Consider the following 19,927-nt stretch of genomic DNA (forward strand, 5'->3'; position numbering starts at 1 on the left):
ATTGACCCCTCCCAGGAGGAAAGCGTTTGCCTGCTGCGACGAGGCTGCCGAAGGTACAATAGCTCACCACAATAGCTCACCGCGGTCCCCAAGCACACAGCTATCTGTGACCAGGCAGGACGACCAGCAGGGTGTTTCTCTCAGGGTCCCTTATCTTCTGCAGGGCTCACCCTGGCTGCCACAAAAGTCATTGGGTGAGACACTGGAGAAAAATTTACAGGACCGTGAAAGGGACCTTCACGTAGCTTCCTTTGGGTAGGAAAGGACTGGGACATGTTCCTCCCAGAGAGGGTTCACCCCTTTTTCTGGCACTGCTCCCTGGCTGAGTACCCTGGCTGTGCCAACTCTCCAGCACAAAGCTGCTCAAGGGTGGGTGTGTTCAGGAATGGGGCAGAGTCGCTGCCTGCAGGTAGTATTGCTCAGATGCTCCCTGCTACTGACACTGGAGCTGGCTTGAAATTTTATTTACAGGGAGATGTGAAGTCTGCTCTGGCCTTGCGTGCTGTCACCTCCTATGGCTGGGCCTAGAAGCAATCTAGGTCCCACACAGGGCTGAATGGTGCTGCATTGCTCGTGGCCCCTGTATTCTCCACATACCTGTGAAACACCCTTTTTTGACATCGGCCACCCATTAGAAAACCTAGTGTCCACAACTGACTGCAGAATACTTAAGGAAAGTCAGCCCTTTATGCTAAAATCGGTTCATTCAGTATGAATTTCCCATAGTGTCCACAAGATAGTGCTGTCAGAACACTTTTCCTGCAAAAGCAGATGACAGAAAACTCTTAGTGGGTAGGGAGACATTCGTGGAGAGTCTTCCAGTCTATGCAGAAGTAACAGTGGTGGTGTTTGAATCCTGTGTTCTTTTTGGTCACACAAGAAACTTGCCAGACTTTAATAAACACTAGGAAGCTCTTGCCAATCATTAAACGGTGATTGCTAATCCATGCACAGCCAAACATTTCCTGTTTATTTTGGGACTCTTCTTCCTATCTGTTGGTGCCACTAGGGCTGGACACAGCATTTTCAATTAGGGTTGCACCAAGAGGCCCAGACTCCATTTGTTGTGTGCTTCTTCCCCCATCCAGGGTAGGGGGATGATGGCCTAGAAATCAGGTCTCTGGCTCCTGCATTAGATATACAGATTAGTAAACAGTATTAAGTCCAGGGTGGGGAGGTAGAACAAACAAGGGGCAATACTTTGTTTCTTGCACCCAGGTATCACGGAGAAGGGCTGGGTAATCCAAAAGCAGTAACACCTGAAGCAGAACAGGACCATCTTTCTTTTGTCCAGACTTAGCAGGGCATAACAGCCCTTTTACTCTGGATGTGCCATATGAGTATGATGCAGGCAGAGCCCAGATCCAAGTCAGCTTTGACCATTCAGAAACTTTCAGAGTGCTCAGCCCCACACTGCCCCCAGTACCTAAACTGCTCATCACAAAGTTCCCCAGCTGTGGAGAAGGATCGTGTTGGGGTTGAGGGATTCCTTCTTTAGCTGCTTATGACTACTGCTTGCCCACATCCCACAAAGATCTTTTGCTGTCTTTTCCAGGCCCGTCCTGAAACCTGGCACACAAAAATGGATCCAGTCCAGACTGAATAACTGGCCTCCCCTCTAGTCAGCATCCCCAGAGACATGGCAAGGATGCAGTCCAGAGAAGGTGAGTGCAGAGCTGGATGCACTGTCACTGAAATTACACCCTTAACTTTCAGAGGGAGAAGACAGCTCAAAGAGGGAATAATAGTAGAAGGCTCCCCTTGTGATCTGATGCTTGCATAGCTGCATCCAATGTTGCTGAACCTAGAGCCTACAGGCCTGTTTTGTTCTTTCCAAGACAACCCCTGGTCTGAGCTGAACAAATAGGAAAGAGCAGGCAGCAGCACATGTCTCACACCTATCTCCCCAACCTGCTCTTTCCCAGAGGACAGGGTGTATACACCCACCAGTACCCAGACTGCACACATGGGCCAGGGCCCAGCTTTGCATTTCTGCCCTTAAATACAGATTTTGGGGGGCTACTGAACATCTTTGTGTATTTTATGTGGCATAAAATGGGAAACATATGAAGAAATATAAGATAAGATCCTGTGGCTATCTTCAAAACTTACATAAGCTCCAGTGGTACAAACAAGTCTCACAGGGCCCTTCCTACTTACCTGATAAAATAGCTGAGCCACTCACTATATAGGAGGATAGGTACCCTCTAAACTAGCTTCCCCCATGTTAGGCAAGTTCTACCCAGCAAGATCTCAAAATTAAGAGACAAAACTTATTTCAAGTGATTTTTATGTAAACATTACAAGTATAAAGACTTTGGAAAAAAACTTCATCCAAGAAATCAGCCTCTCTATACAACCAGCCAGTCTTTAGGGCTGTTAGACTTTACCAAAATCAGCAAGAAATATATTTTATAGGACAGAAGATAATTAAATCCAAGAACATTTATTTATTCAACTTCTTAAAATACTAAGTTTTACAATCACATAGTCCATTTTGTTTCTAGAAAAGCAAAACTTGCAACACTTTTGCAGTGCTTCAAGCACATCTGGAAAGGTTATGTACTATACATGTGTATTTAGTTCTATTAGGGGACACCATTGTCACCAGCAAAAGGCCAGATGCCAGGCATCTCTCAGGCAGAGACTGCAGACCCTCAGGCTTCCTCCCCAAGCCTTGTAGTGAGTGCATTTTAGCACTTTGCTGAGTCCCCTGATACAGGCCATGGAGAAAAAGGCTGCCGTGTTCACTGCCCTTGGGCACACGTGACCTGCAGACACTCTACCACATTTAAAACGACTGACACAAACCACTGACAGACATGCAAGACAAGACAAGTGTGTGAAAGATTGCTTGTGAACCAGATTTTGCTGTAATGACTAAGGCCTCTGCCTTCTTATCTGCTTGCTAGCTTGCTCCTCCAGTTGCATGGCAGCCCCCAGGGCATCCAGTGTTTCTGTAAAGGAAGATAGGAGTGACAGGGTGACTGACCTGGAAGCTGAGTTTCCCAGCCCAGCTATCCCTCTCAGCAGAGCTGAGAGCTATGCAGAAGGACTGGGTGCTCAAACCCCCCCAGGTATGCTGGGGTTACTTTCAGGTCTTTGGAAAAGCATTAGTGACAGTGCTAGTCAGAGACAGGCACTCACATACCTCTAACGCTGAGGAAATTTCTTGAGCCGTCCTCTACGAAGTACTTAGCTCTGCTCACAAAGGTCTCGAGATCATAGTCGGGTTTCTCTGTGATTCCCAGGAGGTAGTCAACTTCGCTCATCATTGTCATCATTCTCTATATTTACAGGGATAACAGTGATGAGAAGTTGACTTTCTGGAAATTCAATTAGTTGCTTCACATCTGGCACTCCAGCCAACAGAGCTGAGCTTCTGCAGAGCAGGAGCAGTCAGTGCTCATTAGCAACAAGTAGAAGTTGCTAGTTGGAGAGGAAGAGGATCCAGCAGGCCAAAAAGCACTGAAACACCCCAGTTTAACCAGTTGGGCAGGAAACCAGAGGAAAAAGTTAGTGGTGAGGAAAAAGGAACACCACTGTACATTACAGCCTAGAGCCTCCCCAGCAGCACTTGGCTCAGACATGTAGAAGGCGGCCTGGGCTGGGCTTGCCACTTCCACATACCTGTCTCAGTTCTCTAAGCTGTTCTACAACCTTCTCCTCCCGTTCACTAACTTGAGTCATAGCCTCCCGATACTTGAACATGTGGGGAGAGAGATCTTCCTCCTCATCCTTGGAGAACTGAAAGAAACAGCACACGTAAGAACAGCAAGTTGTTCCCAGCTTTGAGTTCTCTTCAGCCCACTGCACACACGTACACTGTATTGAAGACCCAAGCCTTCTCCACCAGTCTCCATTTCCTCAGTCTCCATCTGATTCTGCATGTCACTACCTCCATCATGAGGGCTGAGCTCTTTCACTCTGCAACAAGAAGATTTGTCACTCAAATTCTTCTTCCAGCAGTTTCTCAGCTACAGCATCACAAAGCAGCTGCTCCAATCAGTCAGTGCTCAGCAAGAGACATTCAGCTGCACTTAAAACACTGCACATTACCACCCCCCGAACAAGCTCACGTGGGCAGATACCCCCAAAGACTATGAGAAGGAAAGCCAAGAGACATTTGCATTAAGGAAAAACTTTCCTGTCCAACCATCCACTCTGGCAGTCACACACCACTTGAGCTCGGACTGAAGCCCCTTCACAGCAGGTGGTACATACACCTTGTACACAGTCCCTCAGGTCAGAGTGTGTGCCAGTGTGCTATAGCAAATATACTGTGAAGGTTGCTCTCTTAGATTCTTAAGTACATTAGATTCATAAGTAAGTTAAGCCTGTTATTGTTGTGCTTATAGTAAATTTTATAGAATCTTTTGTTAAATTGTTTCAATTAGGCTATGGATTAAGTGTGGTTAAATCCTAAGACCTAAACCATTGGTTAAGTCCAGGGCTAAGCTTGGCAAGGGGGTCCACTCTGAACCTTGTGACTCAGCAGGAGGGTCTTCCTTATTCCTTTTTATCCTTACCATTTTCCCATCCTTATCCCTTTTTCCATTCCCCAGCCTCCACGTAGATCATTTTAGGTTGATTTTAGTCTGATTCTTCTCTGTGTGCTTTAACTGCCTACTGCCTAGTAAGTAGTAGTGAACCTTGCCAACAAACTATTGTACTTCCACTTTATTTTTAAACCTGCTTTTGCCAATACCTTTGCCAGCGATTCTTCGAGTAACCTAAACACTCATTCGTGACACACATTCTTAGCACATCCTTACAGACGGGACCCCAAGTACTACAAAAAGTAAAGGGCATGGATGTAACCATTCAGGACAGAGGAAACTCCCTACAAGAACCAGGGTAGTCCAAAGTCTACCATGAGAGTAGACTCCTCTGAGGAAAGGAGGCATTACTCATGGTTTTACACATCTCTGTTGTGTCTCACACAGCAAACACCCAGGTTAGTTTCATATGACAGCTCTAAGATAATTTGCTCCTAACAACCAGCCTCCAGGTTGCCATTACAAACAATACAAAAGAACTTGAGATTCCAAAGGTCAGAGTAAAAGCAGCCAAAACACCTTTTGCAGCAAGATTAGAATCCCCAGGTCTGAAAGGCCATTACCTGTCAGCGTATCTCAGCGTGTTTAAGGTGTACTCACACGAATTCATGCCTGGAGAAATCATTGCTATCTGCAAACAGAACAGAAACCTCAGTGACTCTCACATCTGACTTTTGTTCATGTTAATGGTTCTACAGATCTCACCACACAGCTGGGATATTTTAGGACAAAGGGTCAGAGTTGACACAGTCTGTCAAGTCCATTTTTTTTTATAGCTTCTGTTGGACATGCCAGGAGCCCTATATCAAACTTTCCACTTGCTTTGTGTACACCCACTGTGATTCACCCTCCACAGGAAGAAAAGTCCTTTGAGAGCACACCAGACTCTCCTACAGATTCACTGTATGAAAGTGTCTTCTGCAGCTCTGCTTCTATGGGAACTGGGCATAGCTCACCAATTTATTATCTCAGTCACCATGGGCAAGTTTCTGTGAAGAAACCGTATGACTTTTTTTTTTTTTTTTTTTTTTTTTGAGAGACCTGAAGCTTTCTGACTTCAAAATCTGCTCATTCTAGGAGAGTGTGCAGGTACTGGTCAAATTGCAGAACCCATAAGCAGTGTGTTTGACATGCATACTCACCATACAGGTCCTTGAGTTTGTTCCTATGAAAGAGTCTCTTAGCACCTGGGTCAGCTTGCTCTCCCGAAAAGGGGTGTGAGACTTGTTCTGCCCTAAAGCTCGGATACACTCCTAAGAAAAGATAAGTCTTGTGAATGCAGTATCGGTATCTCTCCTCAGACAGCTCTGCAGGCTATCAACCACCAGCTGCTGGTAAACCCAACAGGCTGAACAATGGTCACATCTACTGCTCTGTAGTCCTTCATAGCCTTTAAAATACACACCAGATATTTGACTGTCACAGGACAGCAGGTATGTGAAAAAAAAAATCATATGTGAAAAAAAAAAGACAACTTGAATGAGGCTGTACCAGTGTCTGGCCTGACAAGTCTGCAGTGCTTTCCTGGAAACACTCTAAATGGAAGTATACCCCATTTTCAGGTTTGCTCACATACTAAATATTTTCTTGGTTGTTCTTTTCCTGATAACCCTGGAGTTGAACAGAATCCATACATGGATTATCACTCTTTGCTCCCTGACCTATTAGCTCACCTTCAAAGCCAGCAAGCTCTTATTGATTTCTGCACCTTCCATTCGTGTCTGCCGATCAGCACTAGCTGTGTCTGCACCCCTCTCATTTCCTGCCAGATCCACCAAGGAAAATTTGCCAATCAGTTGTCCTCTTTGGCGCAGTATGATTTGGAAGCAGGCGTGTGACCGTGAAGAGCTGGCATTTGCAAAAGTCTGCCCAGACGTCCTACAGCAAAGATGGCAAACAAGCATCAGAACTGTGTCACGGGAGGCAACAGGTCCTGACAGCACTAGGCAAGACCTGCAGCCATTCAATTAAATTATTTAACCTCCCAGGTTTTATCCCACACATTAATACTTCAAGTTTGTGTGAATTATGGAGTTACTTCTGATACAAGAGCACAGGACTGCTGTGAAAAATATGAACCTGCACCCTGGTTATAGAGATGTAAGGCTATTTAAGCTGCTTGGCTCAATTCAGCCAGCCTACACTGGAATGCCTTTCTGATGCTAATGCCTCACAGGCACTTGGAGCTGGAATTCACACCTTCAGCACAGCCACTGTCATTTTCCTAATGCATCTGCCATTGTATAGTAAGCTCAGCCAAGCTTCCCACTAAACAGCATTAGCTGTTCTAGCACATTACAGTCATGGTAAATCCCTTTCTCCAGCCAAGCTGGCTTGGCACTTCACCTCTGCTGTGCAGCTGCACCTGTCCCATCACTGCAAGGCACAGATTGTCATTTCAAGTTAAACCTGCCTGTGACCTTCATTGTAATTTATTCTCTGAGAATGCTGGCAGGTTCACTGTCCCACCTGGATCCCTACTGATGGGGGAAAGGGAGGGGAGGTCGTCCTAAAGCAAGGCTAAAAAAAGAGTTCGTGACTGAATTGCCAGCCAAAACAGGATGCACAGCAGAGTGCTGAATGAGCTTTCAGGATGTGCATATCTGCACATGCAGTGCAGTACAGAAGCCAAGGAGCTCTCATTTGCCTGGTAATGTTTCCACAGCTGCTGCAACTTAACTGAAACAGGTAAGGTTTGGTAATACAGGTTTTAGCTCCCAATTGAAAACACCAGTACAAAGGCAGAGCTGCCCCAACCACAGCCTTTCCTGCCAGGATGATGTGCCAAGCCTACAGCTGTCCCTTGGCACCTGCTCTCAAGGATTCTTTAGACAAGATTCCTGAATGACATGCAGCATTTTTGTTGTCATTGGAATAAGCTCATCTGGTCTGCAGTTAAGCCAAAGCATTTTTGCAACTGTGGTTGATGCCAGCTGCTGTTACTTGATCTGACAAGCCCATAGGGAGCTAATTGTATTCCTGTAAAGTAGCTGATACTCCTAGAAAGCACAAAGGCAGCCATGTCCTCATGTGAATAGTTTCTCTCATTGGAGTTACATGAGGACATATGAATGATGAGCTCTGACTTTCCTTTATGGCAGCCAGGCTGAACCCACCCCATTATTGGGTAACCACCTTCTGGAATTCATGCAGAGGTGCCTGTTACTGGGAAAAACAAGGTTCTGTTTAAGTCTCAAAGCACCAGCACCAGACATCGTATGTTTTTTCTAGATGTGGAGATACTAGAGGACATGACCACTCTTAGGGGTTTCAAGGCACCAAACCTGCAGGCACTGCCAATCGCGATCATTCTGATGACATCCTCAGCACAGCCAACTTGTCTTTCTTGGAGACCAACAACCTGGACCTGCTGCTTGCCATCCTCCAGGACTCGAAGCTTGGCCTTCTTATTCAAGAGGTCAAACACCTATATTTCAGGCAACGAGATTGAGGCAAATCTGAACAAGGTCTCCTTGGAAGTATTTTGCAGTGTCTTTATACAAACTATAAAGAATCATCACCTTTATCATAGCCTGCCAATTCAATTCCACACACACCAAGATCAATAGAATACATAGAACTATAGAAAATAGTAAGTTTGGCTCAGCTACTTATGAAATAGTCAACCAAAGAAATCAGGTCAAGATTTAAAAATAAAGTCTTACCTTTCCATTGTATATTTCAAAGAAAGTCACATAGACCTCCAGATTCTGACTCCTGTACCTGGGCTGGCTTAGGAGGAGGAAGACATCTTGTGCTAGTGAAGAAGGGCAGAAGTTAACTAGTTTAAAACACACTCTAGTTGCTATTTGATCTACTTTCAAATATTACACAGCCATAAGGCAGTGTCTATAGCAGCTGAATGACAGTCATCCAAACAAATGCTTGTGAAAAATCAGTGCTGAGCTACCATCTGGAGAACAGATTCAGCTACATCCTTATCCAGAGACTGAAAACAGGGGAATACAGAAGTTTCTGCTGCTAATGTCACCCATAGACAGCAATCCTTACTGCTCTGGGGGAACCATTGGGATCTGCTATTGTTTTGGACAGGCCTGAAAGAGTCATGTGTTTGTGTTTCAAGGCTCCTTGCAGAAAGCCTAGGAAACATGCATTCCTGAGCATCTGCTTTGCTGCGGTTTGGAGACAATGTACCAGATTAGTTGTGCCTGTGGCTGGATTCAGTGTAACTTTTCACAATTAGGCTTCAGACTTTGAAACTCAGCTCAAAAGCAAAGACTCCTTCAGGGCCAGTCATAACTGTTTTTCAGAGATCAGCCAACAGTTGCTTCTGTTTCAGCTGCTTTGCTGCACAGACTGCTTTCACAACGTGCCTTTCCAAAGGGAAGGTAGAGGTCAGGGGTTTCGGTGCTTTCTAGGCAGTGTATCAAGGAGAGGCTTCTAAGCATGTTTTCTGAAATCATTTTGTATGTGCTAGGTTTTTTGCATCTAACGCTTACAGGAAGAAACCTGACATATACATCCTTTTGTGTAACAAGTTTTATATCAGAAATGGATGGAGTTGTGTTGCATTCAAGTCAGTTTTTTTCCAAACACCGTCCTCGGTCTGAGACACAAGCAAAGCAGAAGAATCAAAATTAAATGGTTCAGCCCAGAAAATGCCAAAGTAGAGAACACGTCATCTCCTTGCCTCAAAAACAAGTTATCTTTTGGTGAGTTAAGTGTGGATCTTAAAGGCCGGAGGGAAAATATTTTGTGAAACCAATAAAAAAATTAACCATACCTCCTGCAAACACCAGCACTTATTACTGAAAACACAAATACTTTATGTGTCTTCTACTGGGCACATTTTAAATAACCATACAAAACCAGGTCTCATCTATTTAAGAAAAACAAGCATTAATTTGATTTTTTTATCTATAGAAGAATCAACTTACAGGCAAAGGCATATATGCCCTTTGAGGCATTCTGTATTTTCCCAGAGAAGTCTCCACCCATAGTCTGTGAAGAGAAAAGGCCAGAGGTCAGGTGTGGTACCAACAAGTCAGCCTACCTGATCTCAGCCCCAAGAACAGACTAGGAAGTTACCATAGATATGCTCCAATGTCAGAAGATGATTAGAACACAGTGCAACTCAGGATAAAATTAATTTGCTGCTTCCCTATCGGTTCGGAAAAAAGATCTGGACTACACAAAGCAACAGCTGAATGCCTGTAAGGCTCTGGCTGCAGAGTCAAAGTAGTTGTTCCTCCAAGGAAAATGCATGGCCTTGACAGAGCAACCAAACAGCCTCTGGTCAGAAGAGACAAAGCCTCATTTCTTAGGACATAAGTTGAGTAACATTTTTGCTGCTACTTGCAAAATGCATCAAAATGCAAATTTAGAGCAGACAATATCTTTAATTCCTTTGACCAAGGTACCTTTAATCCCAACAACATTTTCAGTTAGTGCTGTTCTAGTGACCTACTCTACCAAGCTGTAGATGAGACGGAGTCAATTATTTAAAACACAGCTCAATCTCCAGTTTAATGTGCAACACTCCAGTCTCAAGGTAGGGCTGCTGTCCTTGAACTAGTTCTGCCCTAGGATTGGGAAGGGAAAGTAACTTCATCACCTATGATTTTAGTGCCTCACAGTTGTATTCCTGTAACAACACTCAGATGAACAGGTTTGTCTGCCCTTTCCAGGGCAATGAAGGCAGCCTGTGTTCAGACCTTTATAAGCTTCCAAATTTTCTTCTGGATTACAGGAAGAGATCTACAGCTCACTACGTAACACTAACAATAGGAGATCCTGGCCTAAAACTTGGCTTTAACACCAGAAAAACAGCAACTACCTGAGCAGCAGGTTAGCCTGGTACAATCAAGATCAACAGTTGTTTGAGGTAAAGGGATTTTGCAGAACAGGACAGCAGATTTGACTCCACTATCGTACTGTGAGGGTCCTTCCTCACAGTTCCCAGAAGAAGAATGTTAAAGACAACACAGCTGTTGAAAATTTAGAGCATGCCACCTTTGAGACAGAAAACAGCTTTCATCTCTCTTGAAACTGCAACTGGTAGACTAGAAAGAGTAGTTAGAAAGCAAATATGCTAAATTTGGCCTCTTCACAAATTAAGTGTTTATGTGCATCAAGAGGCTTATTCTTATATAATTGCTGAAGTCTTTGGAATGCCTCCAAGCTCAAAACACAGGATAGGCAGTAGCCTTTGTCTCAGATGTAGGATAACAGCCCCACTTTATAGACAAGTGTTAAGAAGCAACAGCCATTTGAGGCAAGGAATAGCCATGACTAAAACTGACATGTCAGGACATCCTAAGTCTTTAAAAAGCCAGCTATGGAGGGATTTTAGTACAAATTTTCCTTAAAAGCTCAAAGGAAACCTACAAATACGTAAAGCTACAGAAGAAAAGTTAACATCTAACAAAGTATTAGCTTTAAGAGATCCAAACGCCTTGTAACAATCCTACTCATGATCAACATCAAGGATCTTTAAAATACTTCAAAGTTAGAAAAACTGAGACCTTGGAGAAAAACTTACATGTGTCTTGCCACTGCCTGTCTGGCCATATGCAAAGCATGTCGCTTTTCCACCCTCAAAGATGGTCTCTACAAGAGGTCTAGCAGTGAATCTGGATATTTAGAAGGTAAAAAAGAAAAAAAATAAGGCAAACATTTCACATCCTGCTTCATTGTCATCAGTTTCTCTAAAAAAAAAATAAATTAAATAAAAGCAAATCCTTAGGAAATCAGCAAGACCATGCCAAAAACAAGCTTTAGACTTTTCAGTCCTTTGGCTTCCTCCAAAAAGCATTTTAATACTTATTTCAGGTAACAGTTTCTTTAAGCCAGAATGCTATCTACCCATAGCTCCCTGCTTTTATCTTAAAGCCATTCCTGATAAGCAGCAAGCATTACCTGTACACCATTTCATTAGAAGAGGTTTCATCAAATGAAAAGTCAAATCTAAATGTCTGGGTGTCAAGGTATTTGGTTAGGTCTACTTTCTGCTTTGGCTCATGCACCATCAGGACACACTTGCTCGGAACAGTAACCACATCACACTCCTTTTTTTGAAGTTCTGTTGACAGAAAAACACCATCAGTTTTAACAAGAATGAAAAATGTCAAACTGCTCCAAGATAGAGCTGCTTGGTCAGTACACTCACCTTGCCTATTGAGAGGGCGCTTCCTCACACAGACACAAATCCTATGTTCTTCTATCTAAAAGAAAAGTAAGAAAACAAATAATTATTTCCCACTTGCACTCACACCTACTTCATGTTAGAGAGATGCAATGCCCCCCTCACATCTACTTTTCTGCGTGCTGATCAGTGTTGCCTCTGCTACTGGTCAGACCCTCTCATGAAGGGATGTCAGTCTTAAAGGGCATTCAATGCAAAAGAAACACTGCAAATAATTGACCTTTATGTAGCGTTCTCCAACATATCAAGTGGAAGTGCTGCTATGCTATAGAAAGTGCCTCAAATATTCTGTAGCAGAAACAGGAGAAAGTTTAGACCCCAGTCAGCTTTTCAGAAAAGTTTGTGATATCAGTACTGCAACTATGGTCAAATTCATGCAAATTAATACTTTAATTTACCCCAGAGGTCTTTTTGACCCAGAGTTCTTTACTGATGCAATAAGTTAAGCTATTTGTGCAGCACAGCTACACATCAGGTGAGCTGGGAAGTGCATGTGCCATTGGGTGAGGCAGAAGGTAACAGGCTCCTCTCCTGTCACACAGCAATATGTACTTTTTTTTTCAATTGCTGAAGATCCTGACCAAGCCTGGGTTTTCTAGTTTTTGACCTCTACTTTTGCTCCTCCACTTTTTGACCTAGTTTAAAAATCACTTATTATATGATTTACCCATATTAACACTTTCTGTAACAGGGCAACGGTCCATTTTAAATTATGCCTATACTTACAATGGCTCTGCCATTTACAAACTCTGAAAGACATTGATGCTCACAAATCATTGTGTGATAACTGTTGAAGGGCAAGTTCTTCACTAGTGTCATATGCACAGTAAAGCAAGGCAGCTTAGCCCTAGAAGGGGAAGGCAAGTGACCTCACACATACCACCAGGTGCCTCAAGCTCACAATATGCTCAGAGGATTTCCAAGGTGCAGTGATATACCAGCTGCTCAATACCAAATTTTCAGTACAAAATGAAGTCTGTCTACAGGCTGCAGTTAGTAGCCTCAGTATTTACTTACTGGATCATCTACAGATATTGGCTGGCAGTTTAAAGTTGCTCTGAATTCCTTGATCATACGTGCAAACTCCCAGTTTGGACAGCTGCTGTCAAACTCCTGCATGGAAAAACCATGGATGTGAAGGTAATTGATCTGTTACAGCAAAAAAGCCCCAGAGCCTACTAAGCAGTCAGCTGTATGTAATTAGAAGCATTTCACAAGGTTCTGAACTTTCTGAAACTAGAATCAATCCATCCTTATGTACCTCATAAGAACAAAACCCATCCAAAATACATTTGTTTTAGTTTCAGCTACTGTGGTACACTGTCCCATAGAATTTCCCCTGACAGGTGTATTGTAGTGTACCTGCGCTCGTTTTATCCTGATTTCACTGATTTGAGCTCTTTTTTCTTCTCTCTTGCTTTTCATTTTCTCCATCTCTTTCACAATGTTAGATCTTCTCCGAACTAGATAAAATGAAAACAGTTCATTGGACTAAATTTTCATACTAGGTTTTAAAGTACAAGACAAATATTTCAGCTTTTCCAGGTTGCTGGCAGACTAACTCGTACAGGAAACAATCATCTTCAGAAGGATGGTCATGAATTTTGCAGCACTTCCTTCCCAAACGAGATCTACCTACCAGGGAAACTGCCCTGGAAGTCACACTACTACTCTACAGCAAAGGCAGCACTTCTGAGGCAATACCAGTATAACAGAATTACACATTTTTAATAAAAAAATACTCAAGATATTCAATCTTGCTGCCAAAGTCACCTTTTCAAAGCTTTAGTCTCGGAGTATACAAAGCAGCAATCACATAGTGATTCATTGCTGACTGACGAGTCAGTCTTTATCCACTGCTCCCTGGTACCTGGGCTCCCTGAAGTGCTCGTTCTAGCAGCAGGCAGATGATTCTCTGTATTTTCATTTACACTTGGCAGTGAGGCTTCTGGAACACAGCCCAGCCTGCTAGCCCTGGTTCGGCCAGCTGCAGAAAGAAGCCAGACCAAAACCAATAATTAAATCTCAAAGATCAAGAACGATTCTGCAATCTGTAAAGCCTCATGGACCACAAGCATTCTTCAACATCCAGATCAGGAGAGAGAACTAGCTAAAACCTGTGGCAAATGTGCAAGTAAACTTTTAACTTCTTTGCCAATCACCAACTTTTATTCAAAGCTGCAAATCAAGGCCTCACCAACTAGAGAAGAATTTAGTATCAAGCCTCTTATTTCAATGTTTTTGCAGAACTTAACATGCAAGGCATGCCCTCAGCTATTCATAGGGTAGCCTGGTAAAATAACTAGAATTTCATAATTCAAGGAGGCTCAAGTTTCTGCTTTACTCAACCCATATAGGTAAAACTGTGACAGGTATATTTACAGAGTGTGTTGTCAGCAGTATTAAGGCACTTCTCTTCCCACTCCAGCCCCACAAATACCACTTTATGCCATTGAGCAGATACCACATCCACCCAACATGCACAACTGCAGCTCTCTGGCTGATAAGGTACATCATTATGCACAGCATTGTTTCCAAAGTCCTTTGGAAACCCCTTCAGGTAGGAGCTCTGGGTATTTGCATAGTGGCAGACCTCTGGGTCTCTTGTTTTATCTATGAAGGAGTACAGGTTGCTCATGCCCCTGGGATTTGCAATTTGCCTAACTAAATGCACACAAAGCACCTTGTTTCACAGTGAGAGTTCACTGCGTTTTTTTCTCCACTCACCAGGAACTGACAAATATTTTCTGGCTTGCACAGAAGTGCTGGGATCTACCACCATCTCATCTTCCTGGAGGCTGCACTGAGACTCTGTGATAGCAGACATCCTGGAACGGCCACGCACAGCTTTGGAAACAGGAATCCAGGGACACTCAGACACTTGCAATTGATGGAGTGCTCACAAAGTGCAGAACAGTGAGGAATAAGGTGTGGTTAAAAGGACCTTTTCCAATAACAAAGTGCAGGACAAAGCAGTGCAGGTGGGTGAAAAGTGATCATTAAATACACCACTAGAGAAAAGCAAACAGTTTGTTCCAGGTTTGCAATTCCAATGAATTTCTCTCAGATACCACCAAGGATTCACATAAGGTTATGGCAGTTGCAGCATCTTGATACTTAGGAAGGAGGAAGTTACAAGTCAGAACTGGGAAAGCCTCTGAAGCTTCACACTTGCAGGGCACTTCACACTTGTGAATTATCTCTGTGATGGTGACAGGGCACTGGGGTGGGCAGCGTCGTGCCCACCCACCTTCAGGGCACCCACACACAGACTGTGCGTGGTGCACAGTGAACTGGGAGCCCCATAACACTGAATTCAGCTGAAAGACTCTGTATAATCACGACATAAAACCTTTGAAAAAGGTCCTTTTGTAGGCAATTCTCCATTGTCACATGCCAGGGTATTTTTTTCATTGAGACCAAGTCCACTGGAAAGCTTCCTAGGGGAAGGATTGGAACATTCCCCTCAAAAAAATATGTAAAAAACCAAAAAGCAAATCTTATATGAAAAAGAAATCACGATGTGCAAGATGGAACTCCTTTCACCTGTTATGACTAGCAATTACCAGACTTAATCACCATGATTTCAAAGGACACCAGATCTGTTTGAAACCAAGTGTTCTTTTAAAATTTGAATCAAATTCCTTAGAACCATACCCACAAAATTCAGTGCTTCTGTCTGTTAACTCTTTACCTGGAATCTTCTGCTCATCTACAGAGACATTAGGTGCGACTGCTATAATTTTAGAAACAAAAAGCATCAGTTTCATTATACTCAAGAATGGCATTTCTATTCCATTTGCTCTTGTCACACATGCCCAGACCTGTTCTCATCAGACACACAGCAGCACTGTTTCTGTAAATTCTGGTGCTCCTGGACAGGCAGATTAACTGGAGGATTTGCTGCATCTAAATGGGTCTGATTTGAGTGATTCTGGTATGTGTGGATATTCAGCATCCTCCAAAATTCCTATTGATTTGTAGGACTGAGGCAATACGTATTTCTTAATGGATTCTGAAAGCAGTGCTTCTACTTCTCTCATTTTCCGGGTCAGATGGAGGCAGACACCTCCTGATCTTCTTTAATTTGTTTAGTCTAAGAACAAGTCTGAAGCCAGTGTTAGCTTTCTAATTGGTGCAGTGCAGGGTTTGCAACAGGACAGATACTCTGACACTGGTGGGCATTAGCTAATTATAACAACAAAAATTATTTCAGGAATACTGAAAACACTGCTTCTCTCCTGTGCTCTGATCAGCATTTCAGGGACCTCCAGTAGGACAGGCAACAGGTATTTCAGATTCTATACTTCAGGAGAGCTGTGACCTTTGCAAGGACATCTTTCCATCAGTCAGTGACTGGATTAACACACCTTTGTTTTTCCAGCTGGCTATCTAGCTCCATTAACTGACCTGACTATAGACAGTCATGACTTTACTGCATCATTTTACTTGTCAGTTCACAAAATTTATGGAGTTCTCTGAATTTGAGGAAAGTCAGGATACTCTGGTACAGAACAGCTTTTTACACATTAGGCTTTTTGGACTACTCCTGCCTCTCCCATGCCAGGGGATTTATACTGTTGTCTTCTGGGACCAGCCTCCCTGTCTTGCATTGTATGCAACAGAAAAGGCCAGACAAGCCCAGATGTTTTGTTTACAGCTCAATTGTATGGAGAAGCACAAGTTTTGGCTAACTATGCACTTTAAGAGAATAATTAAATTAGTAAACATTCAACCTCAGCATCAGGTAGTGTATTACAAATAGACCTGTAAATGCTGCCACTTGCAGTTCAAAATGCCAAAAGAGTCAAGTAATAAGTTAAAAGAAGGTAGAAAACATGGGAGTTTTCTGACTCCTGACACCTCAGGAAGAACAATTCCTTAGCAATCCCACACTGACATCTCTATCTTCTCTTCTGGCTTTGCTCACCACATTGTACTGACATGCAATCTCTGAGCTGGGGCACACCAGCTGGCACTTTGGCTGCCTGCTCTGAAACGTCTCCAAGCATAAAGCTCTAGTTATTGCCTAGGGAGACCGTGTGAAGATGAGACATCAATTTGTCACCGCTATTTCTTTTGTGTCCTTTCCACTCTCCTTTTGACACCTTTAATCTTAATAACTGCCACTTCTGTTGTTTGTGGCATTTGCAAAACTCCATAAGGAACTTTAAAATCCTCTGCAGCAGTAATTGTCTAGTGGCATTTAAAGCACGGGTTAACTACAGCAATGCTGTAGAAAAGGACAACACGTCAACAAACCCCAGCTTGGAGGAACAGGACAGCAACCTGCCAGCAAAGTCACTGCCCACAGGAGTCCAAAACATTGGTATGAAGTGGTATCCTCTTTGTTAGCACTGAATGAGAAGCCTTATGATGCACTTAAGTAGAATATTATGAAATACCAGCACTGTTCCACAGGGATATAGCAGAGGAAAGAAAAAAAAAAAAACCCCACACTTGCTCACCTTCCCGTGGAGCAGGAATTTTTGAAAGGGTTGTTCTACGCTTCTGTTTCTGAAAAACAATGAATACTGTAAGCAATCAGAGTAAGCAGCAAACACCTAGCACAGCTCTACAGGGCAACATTGATACAACAAGAATTTCTGACCAAAGCCTAACTATGAGACAGAAAAGGCACGTTAGACACCTCAGACTATAAGACTGAGGGTATTATAAATAACAAGACCTATGCTGTTGATGCTATAGTACCTTAGGAGAAACTAAATTATTTTAAAGCACTTACCTGTACAGTTACATTGTCTTGCAAAGGGACATTCTCCTTCACATCAGCAGCAGGTAGTTCTGATAATTCAGGATTTACTGCTATCACATCATTAATACCAATCTACAAGAGCAAAGGAAGGGTTTTACAGAGTGAAATATTGCTGCTACCGCTCAGCACATGGTTTTTTCCTAATCCTGGCTTTCAGTACAGGCAAACAAACCTTACCCACCATCTGATAGATGTTAAGTTAAAGTTGCCTGGAAGGGCAAGACAGTAGTTCTGTTCCTATTCTGTTTGGATAGTCTGGTACATGCAAATATGCCAGTGAAATGTGCTAGTTAAGCCATTTACCCTCATCTGCCAAACACCACACACCTCTGCAGGTGCCATAGAGCACTTCTGAAGAGATGGGCAAAGCCCATTTGGTATCCACTGGTCTAATCTCTCACTGCTAATCTTAGTAAATCTCAGCAGCTCTGTGACTTCTGTGCTAGGAGAGCATTAAGTGTTTACTGTGTGATTGCACTTACTGAAATAAACGTCAAAGAGCTGCTTAGACTTTAGGAAAAGAAGGTTTCAGCATTTAATCCGTAACTTAATTCACCTGCATCTTCACTTGCTATTGCAAGCAATTGGACCTGGGGCCAATTATCACCTCCTGACTAACCCTCCCCTGAAATAATAATCCTGCCTTCACCAGGGTACCCTGGCACAGGCAGAGAAGGGGCAGGCAGCCAAGGGCAGGCTCAGCACAAATGCAGCAAGTCACTCCCCATTCCGTTTTTCAAACCTTTCCCCACTGAAGAGCTTGAAAGCACTCGTGCACAAAAAGTTCTGGTATTGCAGCAGCTATGACTGGAATTGGCCTAACGAGGTAACACAAGCACCACTCCAGGAAGTTCTTAACTAATCAATTAACTTCCAAATTACTTAAATAAAAGAAGAGTCCATAAAAAGAGAAAAAAATCAAGTAGGCTCTGTAAAGTGCAAAGAAACTACTTTTAAGCATAAGTGAAACAATCTACAAAATTTGGTTTATGTGGAAGCAGTTAGCAGCTAATTTGAAAGTGAATTAGCTCAGAAACATGTACATGGACAATATAATTTCTAAGTGTCTGTAAGCACATACACGGTGTATATTCATAAGCACATAAGAAAATCACTGGATTTTGAAGAATCTTCATAAAGATTTAATATCCTAACACGTACATGCAATTTAGCCAGAGATTACATCTGATTTTTCACATTATTTATATTTGAATGCAGCAGGCACACGCATGCCTTTGGTTTCAAAGAACGAACCAACAGCAATTTTTAAGATTTTTCACTGAACTCCAGAGTGCACATTTCCAGGGAAACCAGGAGGAAAAGTACATTTGCTCAGTGATGAGGGGAGATTTTGTTCACTGTCAGTATTTCAGCTACATCAGCCTCAAATGCCCCAACCCCATCTCATCTCACATAATATTTATTTCATATCAGTGCAGAGATTCAGGAAATCAAACCCAGCCCTCTTAACGTGGTACTTTAGCAGTGGCGCGTTTTAAGGGAAGTCGGAAAGCACAGAAAGCCAACAAACAACCCACAGAGCTGAAAAACTGGCATCTCGGGACATTCAAAACGAGCGAGAGGCCAAACACCCTCTGAAAGGCTTGGGCACCGCAGCTTTCGCGTCCCGCCTTGGCACATCAGTGTCATGGCTTTAATTACGTATAGAACGAGCACAGCACGGAGCCAGCGGTAGCAGCGTGGGACAAGCGCTGCCCACCCAGCGGGGAAAAGGGCAGAGCCGAGCTGGGCCGTGCATGAGCCCGGGCTTTCCGAGCCACATCCCGCCGGGAGCGTTGGAGCGCCCCGGGAAGGAAGGGACCGCGGGCAGCTGTCACTCACCTCCTTGCCCTTGGTGATGCCGGCCTCAGACCACTCCACCAGCACGGAGCACTGCTCCTCTTTCACCGCGCTCACCGTCGCCTTATGGATTAAACCTGGAAAAGGCCGGCGTTGAGTCCCAACCCGACCGCCCCACGCCGCCGGGAGCCCCGCGGGCGGAGGCAGCCAGGACCCCGCAAACTCCCTGCTCCCCCCCCCTCACCATTGCTCCGCTGGATGTTAACGACGAGGCCGGGGTAGACATTGCGGCACAGGCGGGAGTCCATGGCACAGGCACCGGGACAGGACCCGCGTCCCGCCCCAGCAGCGAAACACCCCCCCGGCAACCGCCGCCGGTTTAAACCCCGCGCGCCGGCGTGCCGCGGGGGCTGCCGGGAGCCGCCGCGGGACTACATCTCCCGGCAGGCCCCACCCCGCGGCACTCCGGGGATTGTCGGCCGTCGGACGCAGGGCCTGCCGGGAGATGTAGTCTCGAGGCGCCGGCAGCACTGCGGCTCCCGGGGGCGGAAGTCGGAGCGCGGCTTGGGGTGGGCGGGGGCGCCGGGGCCGCCCCAGCCACTGTCGGTCTGGAGGCGAGCATAAGAG

The 19,927-nt window shown here is 44.2% G+C and overlaps 1 protein-coding gene and 1 long non-coding RNA gene across 3 annotated transcripts; one reads left to right on the plus strand and one right to left on the minus strand.

Annotated features, from left to right (window-relative positions):
- Positions 1-84: 84 nt before the first annotated feature.
- Positions 85-16,459, plus strand: LOC114001765. The gene is made up of 3 exons (XR_005564831.1): positions 85-194; positions 1,556-1,664; positions 14,455-16,459. It is a non-coding gene; the product is annotated as an uncharacterized LOC114001765 (long non-coding RNA).
- Positions 2,427-19,653, minus strand: KIF2C (kinesin family member 2C). 2 transcript variants are annotated; one of them, XM_027747220.2, is made up of 22 exons: positions 19,545-19,653; positions 19,343-19,437; positions 17,471-17,572; positions 17,193-17,241; positions 15,419-15,460; positions 14,452-14,571; positions 13,595-13,711; positions 13,087-13,187; positions 12,742-12,837; positions 11,689-11,743; positions 11,439-11,601; positions 11,062-11,152; positions 9,458-9,521; positions 8,225-8,316; positions 7,844-7,986; positions 6,233-6,437; positions 5,702-5,812; positions 5,123-5,190; positions 3,825-3,927; positions 3,631-3,747; positions 3,152-3,287; positions 2,427-2,957 (listed from the first exon to the last, which is right to left on the minus strand). In XM_027747220.2, exons 1-22 carry the CDS (start codon positions 19,606-19,608, stop codon positions 2,881-2,883), a joined length of 2,211 nt encoding a protein of 736 aa, XP_027603021.2. In that variant the 5' UTR covers positions 19,609-19,653; the 3' UTR covers positions 2,427-2,880. The 2 variants fall into 2 exon arrangements, with proteins under 2 accessions (XP_027603021.2, XP_027603023.2); XM_027747222.2 differs by lacking the exon at positions 15,419-15,460.
- Between the last annotated feature and the right edge of the window lie 274 nt (positions 19,654-19,927).

This window comes from Pipra filicauda, unplaced genomic scaffold (assembly GCF_003945595.2).
Source record: "Pipra filicauda isolate LSUMZ 115617 unplaced genomic scaffold, ASM394559v2 scaffold36_size6622888_pilon, whole genome shotgun sequence".
Taxonomy (NCBI): Eukaryota; Metazoa; Chordata; class Aves; order Passeriformes; family Pipridae; genus Pipra; species Pipra filicauda.

Coding starts and splice junctions, on each gene's coding strand:
- KIF2C (XM_027747220.2), bottom strand. CDS start 19,608: ATGGACTCCCGCCTGTGCCGCAATGTCTACCCCGGCCTCGTCGTTAAC. Junction 13,712..14,451: donor AAAATATTTGTCAGTTCCTG/GTGAGTGGAGAA, acceptor TTCTTTCTGCAG/CTGGCCGAACCAGGGCTAGC. Junction 11,153..11,438: donor TCTAATGAAATGGTGTACAG/GTAATGCTTGCT, acceptor CTAAATATCCAG/ATTCACTGCTAGACCTCTTG.